Genomic DNA, 9,437 nt, shown 5'->3' on the forward strand with positions numbered 1-9,437 from the left:
TAACAAAGTTTTATAGCCACATTATGAGATATTTAAGATCACAAGTTTAAAAAATATTACCCCCTTCATCCATATTTATGTGAATGTGTTTGGTTGAACACATAGTTTAAGAATAAATGGTGGACTTTTGAAACTTGTAATCTAGAACCCATAGATATTTGTATGACTATAAATTATATCACATTAAGGAAAAAATGAAAAGTTTAAAATCAAATTGTTAGTATATATAAGCGACTAAAAAAAGACCACCACATAAATTGAGACCAGGTGAATATAACCACATAATATATGGCATGATACCATAGAGTGGGGCAAGCTTGGTTGGGCCGAGGGGTCATCCAAACTCCCTTCTCCAAAAAGAATTAATTACACTTTTCTGTAACAATTCAATTTAAAATTCTCCTTTTTATCTTTAATAAAAATAATTTCTAACCACATAAATTTTTATAATTTATTTTAGATTATAAGTTTTAAAAGTCTTTTTTTATTTTTAACTTCACGTCAAATCAAACACCTTTACAAAACATGGAACTGAGGAGTATGTTTTTATAGTTTAAGATAATTTAATTTAAAATTTTAAAGTTTCACCTTAATGGTGCAGTTGTATATAGGTACAAATTGGACAACATGATACGGTGGGCCAATTGGAAAGAAATTACTAGGTTCATGGTTAGGGACCAATGAGATGGGGTAGATGGAAAAATAAAATAATGAGACCGCCTTAATTCACTATGTCACCACACCAGGTTTTTCATTTTTATCCACTTCTGCTGATGTCACTCCTCAGCTGCTTCTGTCGGTCTCTTTCTCTCTCTCTCTCTCCATTCTGTGGTCTGTATCTATCAGCTGCTCTTTCCTCCTCTATACTTCCTCCTGGTTTTACTTCTAAGTTCTTCCTTCAGATTTTTACAAGTTTTTTCTTCTATTCTAGAGGTATTTAATTTATACTTCTCTTTTTACTTTCTTCTCCAGTAGTATTACATTTGCTTCAATTACAATGAATTTGATGATGTTCCTTATTTGCTGCTCTACATTCTGCTTCTTCTCACTGCCGCATCTTTCTTTGCCTGAAACTCTTTTCTCTCTCCCACTTATTTCGATCTGTCTATGTAACTCTTAACTAATGGACAGGAGAGGTATAATTTGGGCCAATAATTGTTTCGTAGGAGTACTATTATACTGGAGTAGTAATTCTTTCACAACAACTTGCTCAACTTGCATGAAAATTTGGCTGCATGTAGCTTGAATATCCTTCCTGAGCAGGAACATTGTTTCTTTGAAAACCAGAGTTCTGAGATTATTTTACTGTTATTTCAGTTAGTGCTGTTTCACTGTTTTTAAGATTTTGCAATCAACTCAGTTACAGGGCTAGCCAATCAATTGCCACTTTATGGATAGCGTGCTCATCTTTTTTAAAATACTGCTAGATACTTAGTTCTTTTTTCTTGAATATAAAAACAAGGTGAAGTTTGTGCATTTTCTCATCTTAATTGCAGGCATCTCAGCTAATTTTATTTAATTATTTAGAAATACCCATTCTTTAATTGCTATTTGGAGCTGATGGAAGTCAAAGACAGAAATTCTGCTCCATTGGCGTATGGGGAACCTCCCTGGATTTTTAAAGGCAGGCAAGTGTTGCTCCATTTTCTTACAATATAATTGCCACCAGTCTTGTGGATTTAGATCAGCCTAGAATTGTAATGTCTTAATGTTGCAGTGCTTTATACCAGCTTCATCTCGTCAAAGCAGAGACCGCTCGAGCTTTCATTCCCAAAGAATGCAGACTAGTTGAGGCATTTGGGTATCCATTTTTCTTTATAGCATTTTAGTAAGCTTAGTTTAGTGAATTAAATAATGCCCATTATGTTAAACTAAACTGAATATGTACTTTGTACTTGCAGGTATACTCTTGGCGGTTTCTTTCTTGCTAGCTATGATGATAGTCCTGCTGGAATTTTCGACGAGGTTTCCTGTCTTATATTTTATATTATATTCCTCTTGATGAAATGATTAGTTTAGTAGACCAAGTGATTTGTCTGTATTATTGAAGTTGAATCATCTCATTCTAAATGCAAGAGGGACTTTTTGCTGCTTGCTTGGTACAGGAACATGCATTTCATATAGACAAGTTAAAAGAATACTGCTTTTTAGTTTATTTAATATATAGTAGAATGTGTTATTCTAATGCAAGTTTTTCAGCTCGTTGTGATTGCAGGACTAGTATGGAATCCACCTACATCTTGTGCGTAAGTATTTACTCTATTGCCTCTTCCTCTGCTTACTAGTTATTACTAAAACATTTTGAAAAATTATGGAAGAACGCATGCAAATTTGGAATTTCTTCTTGTGAAAATTTAGTATGGCCTCTTCCCAACCTTTACAAGTCAGCCACAACCAAATTAATCTGGACCCCTTGTCCGGGTTCATGGACTCAATTTGATTTTCTTTAACCATACCTGGTTTCCTTTTGTTGCTTTCTTTCTTGTCCTGAAAGTTAAGGTTACGCCCCTTCTCGTGTCTATTTTTTTTTTCTTCTCTGGTGGTTTAGAAGGGGCAATTTCTGTTTGTAATTTCATTACTACAACAATAACAACATACCGAGTTGAATCCCACAATGTGGGGTGTTTGTAGTTTCATTATCATGAGTAAATCATTGAACAATAGGAAAAATTATTTTATGGACCTAGTAATAATTTAATTTCCTACTATCTCAGAAGACAATTGAAAACCAATAACTAGGGACAAGATATGAAGAAGTATATATTTGTTCTATGACCAAGGAGTGGGATGAGATGAATCTCATCACCCTTAACCAGAGGTCTCGTGTTCGAGCGATGAAAATAGAGACTCATAGTAGGCAGGGCTTTCTGCCTTTTTGAACCTTATGCTGCGCGAATCTAGATTAGTTGAGACAGTTCATTTCGTATACCGAATGGTTAAACCAAAAAATATTTGTGCACTAACGAATATGCTTTTGTTAATAATAGATGGGCTGCCAGGGTGCTGGTGGGCAGTGATGAGGCATGCCTTCATGGACGGAAGGTGGGTAAAGATAACTTTCTCATATACATCTATCCTCCCAACCTCAGTGTCAATATTTGCCAGCATGTGTTTGTTCTAATGAAGGCGTGGAATACCAATAAAGATAAGATACTCACTAGACTTTCTTACTAAGAATCTAGTTTGCATCACTGATTTGAATTTTATATATTCCATTATTTTAACATCATCTTAGTCATGTCTCCTGTGTAACAGGTTGTAGGTCTTCCAAGTCAAATTGCCAGGTTTTCAAAGGTACATCTGAGTTGGTAGAGTGGATCTTCTGTTGTTGAATATTTGAATAGTATTTTTGTCTATCAAGCATCATGCAGTTCAACTCTTCTGGTCAAAGTTATGTAAAATGCTTTAGATTACCTTACCTTATTCTTCTTAAACAAAGACTCTTTTCTGCAATATTGCCTATGAATTCCTTTTACCACAAGGTATGCACGTGGATTCGACTATGCTATTGTAAGGTTTACCAAAGGTAGGTGAAAATGTAGTTGTAGCGAATATTTGTCCAATTACTCGGCTGATGTTTCAACAAAAATTAGAAGTGATATTCTGAGCTAGAACTCACTTTGTTGACCTGCATGCAGAAAATTACAGCACTTCCGCGGATGAAAAGTAAAACAAGCAGTTTTCTAAGCACGATTGGCTTGAGGACATCTCCTTGTAGCTATAGGAATCACATGGATATAGAAGTGAGGGAACTCAAGAATCAGAAAGCAATGAATATCTGTAGTATCAACCTTAATGTCACTGGTAAATAAGATGACACCACATTATTCCTCGATAGATTAAATTCATAATCCAATAGTTGATTATCTGCAACTTCCGTTGTAGCAATAGCTGTTATGTCTGATTCAGGACCTGGTCTAACTAGGTAGTTCCATTTTCAATAGGATAAGCAAAATATTCCTCCATTTTTGCATTGTGGCATAATATGCTCATCCCAATATCCTTCCTTGCCATGGGAAGGAGCGTTAATCCATTGGCAAAATCTTGCAGTTTGACCAGTAGTGGGTTATTTGGAAACTTTATGTCAAATCTCATACCCATTTTATCAATGTTTCAATGTCCATTTGGAATTGGCAGTTTCTCAGCAGGATTCTAAGGGATGGATGGGTCCATTAATCAAAATGTCACTCCCAAACTTCAGGTAATTGTTTCTATCTTGGTCCTTAGGTTGTTTACCCTTGAAGTAACTGTGGACTTGTAACTAGCAGTTCTGCTTGAAATTTCAGCGGACGGACGAAGTACAATTCTAATCTCCTCAAGTACTCTTGCCAGATTGAGTGTAGGTCTGTGCTGCTAATCTGACCTGTTCATTGCCATAAATCTCATTCTGTATAAGTAAATTCTGCTAATATTCCATTGGTCGCTGTAAAATTGGGCAAGTGAAACTGAAACATCTTCTTCTTGGACACTAATTGGCATTAGAACTAGTTGTTAGGGTTCATGATTTGTGGTTTTTTACTTTGCATATATAGGGTAAGAGCAGTGCGACCAGCAAAAGTCTCGGGACCATCTGCATTGGATGCAGACGTGGAAGATTCATCTGACTACCAGAGCTCGAATGTGGAATCAGTAGGCAGAGCGCCCACAGGGACCAAGAGAAATTTCAGCATATCCGTTTTGCTGTCCAAGCCCATTTTGGCTTTAGAATTTAATCATCTGAAAATGAGAGTTGAAGCTCCTACTACAGTTATCGCATGCTCCCAGAATACTATTTGATAATCAATGCCTAATTAGATGGCTGATCTTATTTATGCGTGTTCATTTATTAAATAAATCACTTTTGTTCATTTCATTGTTCTCGCTAGTAGAAACTTGGACCACATAATACTATCTCCCACTTGTTAGTCAATGTCACATCATTTTCACCTCCTTCAACGACTATTCACATATACAAGAGGCTTATGTTATCCAGTGATCGTGCACACTATTTGATTTAATTGCCTTGGAAGAATACACGAGAACCTTGACATGTAAAACTGACTTAACTTTCTAGTCGAGTCAAAGATCAGCTGCTTAAGAATTGGACAATACCCAATAGAATTAATTAGTGCATTAGACTTCAATTTCATTAAACAGTTGGTACAAAGGCAACAATAAATTCTTTATTTTGACAACTTTACAAAACATCTCATATCACGTCCTTTCTATTTTGAATTAGTGATACAAAAGAGTAATTGCATGCAGATTCCTCCAAAAATAGGATTAAGAAACGCCTCAAATCTGTCTAAAGCTTACTTGCACATTGTCTGAACTAGGTGATACCGAACTGATGAAAGAATCAGAATGCTTCAGGCAAAGGCTTGCCAGCCAAAAATGACTTGAATAGCACAAGCGATCTCTCCGGTTGTGAGAATGGAGCTTCATGAGACGCCCCTCTTATCGTGACAAATGATAGCATATCACCATAAACTTGAGTCCAGCCACCAACCTGGAATTATAACAGTTACATTGACACAAAACACCAGAAATTAACATTTCGTTCTCGTGAAGCCTCACACAAAACAAGAGATATTGTTAGAATGTGATATCCATTTTCATTTCTTGACTTTCTTTTCATATGGCTCTCCACAGCAGCAACTACTACCAGTACTACTGCAGGGAAATAATTACCTGCATTCCAGCAAACCAAACTCTGTAGGGTGTGCTTGTGCTCAGTGCAAGTTGTTCTGCTAGTTTATGGACCAATGTTCGGCTTCCGGTCAGAGGAACGACAGAATCCTGATCCCCACTGTAATCAGTTAACAGGGCTATTATTACTCCACGGAAACAGTGAGCAACTAAAATGAGTGCGTTTAGGTTCAGATGCATTACCTGTAAACCAAGACTGGTATTCCAGCCTTGATGATATTACCCACAGTAGAGATTGTTGGTAGCTCAAGATCAAGATGCTCATAATCCAATATACTGAAATCAAAATTCAGCAAGGATGATTTAGTTAAATCTATGCTTGTCAGGAATTATTGCAGCCCACCTATATGTGCTATACCAAAGCGTAGTTTTGTTTCTCTCAATTTTCCTATAGCATTTATTTTTCCTTTTATAAAGCTTTTCAGGGTGAGTAGAAGGATAATTACCTGCTGCAAACAAGCCATCTGTTAAGCCCTACAAGACGTGCATGGAGGGCGTTCTGAACATCCCTTCTGTTCAAGTAATTTATAGTTTCATCTTCAACACATACATCGATAGTCTCTGTAACTAGCTACGGGAAAAATATATAAAAAGCCAACGAGTTTAGAACTGAATTGATGTCAAAAATCCAAAATGAGACTGCCTACAATGACTACCTGAGGATTGAGAAGCCTGGATTGTGAGAAGACGGATGATATACAGACATCAAGTGTTACGTCGTATTTGTCTACAAATCTACTAGTTTCTTGACTGACAATGCTCATCACTTTTGAACAAATTGGAGACAGAGAACCTCTGTAGTATTCACTAACATAACGTGAATAGTTGCAAGTGGAAGTGAACAATTTGTATGTACCATCTGAAATCAATCCATGTGACCAGAAGTACTCCGCCCTTGAGTTAAAATCAGTCGCAAATTCCAGCACTGGATTGCCTAGCTGCAATAAATACCCAATAACCTAACTTTAGATGAAAGCTAAAGTTAAAATCAGAAGTACTATTCTAGAATTAAAGAACTCTCATCCTTTCTATATTTAATATTACTATTGGAATTTCAAACACATCCAGCTGATCACCTCAAATCAAGAGAATTTGACAAAGGGTAAAAACAACCAAGTATGGAGTAATTTTACGTGAATTTCTGAACGTAAAACTCACAGCAATTCCCTTTAGATGGAACAACTTGTTCTTCCTGTTGGACTGGAGTATCATTTCTGCAAGCTGAGGAATATAGTGGCCTAATTACGAAGAAAAACCATTTTTCAGACTCCAGGCCTATTAAAAGAAAGGTCAAAGATATTGAAACTTTTGCGAAAATGCTTTATGTATACCAGCATAGCTTTCTCCTGCGATGAACAAGCTTCTGTTTTTGTACTGTGGGAATTTCACAAACCACTTTTGCAAGAACACCAAATTGTCTCTAGCTATAATAGACAAAAACAAAGACCAAAAGACAAAGTTTCAATATCCATAAAGTGTGGCTTTCTTAATAAAAGAAAACAAAAACAGTCGAAATTGGTCATGATAAAGTGCAGACTTGGACGGCACCACACCCATTACAAACTACTTTATTCTTAGATCTCACATGGAAAGGCAATATAAAGAATTAGAAAATAACAAAAAGTTAATTTGTAGTTTTAGCATAGAGAAACAACTTTTCTAGGAATGTGGATAAGGAGCAAAAAGATATTGGAGAAACATACCTGTGATCTTGTCATTCACTCCCTCATAAGAAGAAGAATTTGTAGCGTACGAGAAACCTACTCCTATAGGAGCCTCCAAATACAGCATATTTGCTTCTGCAAATCAATTAGTAGTAAAAAAAACATAAAGATCCCTCTTTTCCTTTTTTTGTTAAAAATACTAACTTTAGAATTCAATGCAAGAAAAGCAAATGAGTAGTACCTTTATTCCAGCTATGTTCATTTCTGACTAGCACATTTCTACTTGGCCTAAATGGCCCATTTTCAGAGAATGCTCCCACCCCCAATGAAGAACACCCAGGTCCTGCCAACACAAAAATGAATGAATCAATAAGCATTTTGTAACTGCAAGAAAAGGGGAAAAAAGAAGTCAGTTTTAAATGTAAGAGACAAAATTGTAGAAAAGATCAACCTCCATTTAGCCATAGAACAATAGGCTTGGATATTGGATCCACTTGTGCTTCAACAAAGTAGTAAAAGAGAGCCCTCTGTTTGTTGTCATCAATGGTGACATACCCAGAATATTGCTGGAAATTTACAAGGGGTTGACCAGGTAACTGACTAATTTTGTCAGCAGCTGTTGACTTCACTTTCATTATAAACCACATTTGGAGAAATACGAGGCCCAATACTACCATGTTTCGAAACGCCATTAGAGAAGAGTTAGAACTTACTACTGACTGAGTAGGCAGCTCAGAATGAGTATATAAAGAAACGTTTCTTTTCTTTTGTAATGAATTTTGTCGTTCTTGACAGTTGAGCGTGGAACTAAGGGAGATGCGGGAATAGTATAGTCAAGAATCAAGTGTAATGGGACCCTTTATCACATATGTTGGGCCCCACTTCCTCTTTCCTATTCGATAATTGTGATGACCGGGAATAGGGAATGGAGAACTCATGAGCTGTGAATGTTGAGAGTAACGTTTGTCCCTTCGTTGTTGCTTTCTTTTTTGGATAATTATAGTTTAAAATTTAGGTGGGCAGTCTTCACTATAACAGAAGAAAGGATAACTTTACAGAATACTTTTATTTTAAGTGCATTATGACATTTGAACAGCTTGTGTTACTATTATTTCGTGTAAGAAAACCTAGCAGCAGAAGATTCAAAACAGAATAGAGGTGACCTTCAGTGAGAGATTTTGGGCTATTAAAAATTCCCAACCCCAAAGTACAATTATGTTGACATCTTGTGTTTTTCTTTCCACTGATTTTCTGAAATTCCCTGTTTATCTCAGTGCATTCGAACTCCTTTTCTTTTTTATCTTGCGAAACAAACATTTTATTTGGTTAGTTTTTCTTTTGTGCAGTAAAAGAATTAGGTTAATCAAGATTTATTATGTATTTAAAATCATTTCTTCCTGAACTTCACCTTTCTTTAAGATGAACATTTGTAAAGTTTTCGAAAGAAAACCAATACCACTAATTTATTTCTTTACAATTTGGAAAGGTTGCTTTATGTAACTTTTAACCTTGGTTTCATAAATATGAACAAGAATAGACCAAAGAAGAAAGACAAAAGGCTTAAAGCGGATAACTCTCTCGTATACTGTCACATGAGTTGCTACACTTTGAAAGCCTCTAACTTGTCCTGTCTCTTTTGGCCCATATCCTTCGTGTTTTTGCTTTGATGTTCAAGCTTTGTCCAGATCCTTTTACCTTAAAAGATTGACCCTGCTTTAAATAAATTGCAAGAAAGTTTATTTTTTTATAATCCAGTAAATATGCATATACTCCTATATTCTACAAAATCATTCCTTCTTCGACCATCTTGTTAACCATAATAACATGACATTTTGAAAAATGCGAACAGAATGCATTTAAAGGTCGCAATGACTAAAGATTTTTCTTTTCCTTTTTTCCATTTTATGTTTTAACAAAATGTCAATAGTAAAACAAGTCATAGTGGGGTTTGAACAATTTGACGAGAAGTGCGGATAAAATGAAGAAGTGAGACTTTACACAAAAAGATGAGAGGAAAAAAGGTAGGTATTGGAATTTGGAACATGTTGAGCCTGGAGAAGATGATGATGGGGTGCTGGTGGTGGA

General features: G+C 35.9%; 2 protein-coding genes across 5 annotated transcripts; one reads left to right on the forward strand and one right to left on the reverse strand.

Annotated features, from left to right (window-relative positions):
• The first annotated feature begins 753 nt into the window (after positions 1–753).
• LOC132640797 (protein NEOXANTHIN-DEFICIENT 1) lies at positions 754–4,847 on the forward strand. Of its 4 annotated transcripts, none has more exons than XM_060357566.1 (11): positions 754–933; positions 1,528–1,628; positions 1,718–1,801; positions 1,902–1,965; positions 2,200–2,246; positions 2,988–3,042; positions 3,256–3,294; positions 3,639–3,804; positions 4,138–4,201; positions 4,287–4,343; positions 4,533–4,847. In XM_060357566.1, exons 2-11 carry the CDS (start codon positions 1,561–1,563, stop codon positions 4,774–4,776), a joined length of 888 nt encoding a protein of 295 aa, XP_060213549.1. In that variant the 5' UTR covers positions 754–933; positions 1,528–1,560; the 3' UTR covers positions 4,777–4,847. The 4 variants fall into 4 exon arrangements, with proteins under 4 accessions (XP_060213549.1, XP_060213547.1, XP_060213550.1 ...); XM_060357564.1 differs by having other exon boundaries at positions 755–933; positions 1,497–1,628; XM_060357567.1 differs by lacking the exon at positions 754–933 and adding an exon at positions 981–1,136 and having other exon boundaries at positions 1,497–1,628.
• A 248-nt stretch (positions 4,848–5,095) lies between these two features.
• On the reverse strand, positions 5,096–8,350 carry LOC132640796 (serine carboxypeptidase-like 45). Its single transcript, XM_060357563.1, has 10 exons — positions 7,804–8,350; positions 7,594–7,695; positions 7,392–7,487; positions 7,020–7,112; positions 6,847–6,926; positions 6,345–6,626; positions 6,135–6,259; positions 5,872–5,964; positions 5,671–5,788; positions 5,096–5,488 (listed from the first exon to the last, which is right to left on the reverse strand). The coding sequence occupies exons 1-10, from the start codon at positions 8,042–8,044 to the stop codon at positions 5,339–5,341; spliced, it is 1,380 nt and encodes a 459-aa protein (XP_060213546.1). The 5' UTR covers positions 8,045–8,350; the 3' UTR covers positions 5,096–5,338.
• Between the last annotated feature and the right edge of the window lie 1,087 nt (positions 8,351–9,437).

Source organism: Lycium barbarum, chromosome 5 (assembly GCF_019175385.1).
Source record: "Lycium barbarum isolate Lr01 chromosome 5, ASM1917538v2, whole genome shotgun sequence".
Taxonomy (NCBI): domain Eukaryota; kingdom Viridiplantae; phylum Streptophyta; class Magnoliopsida; order Solanales; family Solanaceae; genus Lycium; species Lycium barbarum.

Excerpts from the sequence above, each read along its gene's own strand:
- LOC132640797 (XM_060357566.1), top strand. The coding sequence starts at position 1,561 with ATGGAAGTCAAAGACAGAAATTCTGCTCCATTGGCGTATGGGGAACCT. Across the intron at positions 3,043-3,255 it reads CATGCCTTCATGGACGGAAG|GTTGTAGGTCTTCCAAGTCA; the intron begins GTGGGTAAAGAT and ends CCTGTGTAACAG. Across the intron at positions 4,202-4,286 it reads ATGTCACTCCCAAACTTCAG|CGGACGGACGAAGTACAATT; the intron begins GTAATTGTTTCT and ends TTGAAATTTCAG.
- LOC132640796 (XM_060357563.1), bottom strand. The coding sequence starts at position 8,044 with ATGGCGTTTCGAAACATGGTAGTATTGGGCCTCGTATTTCTCCAAATG. Across the intron at positions 7,113-7,391 it reads AGTGAATGACAAGATCACAG|CTAGAGACAATTTGGTGTTC; the intron begins GTATGTTTCTCC and ends TGTCTATTATAG. Across the intron at positions 5,789-5,871 it reads ATACCAGTCTTGGTTTACAG|TGGGGATCAGGATTCTGTCG; the intron begins GTAATGCATCTG and ends AACTGATTACAG.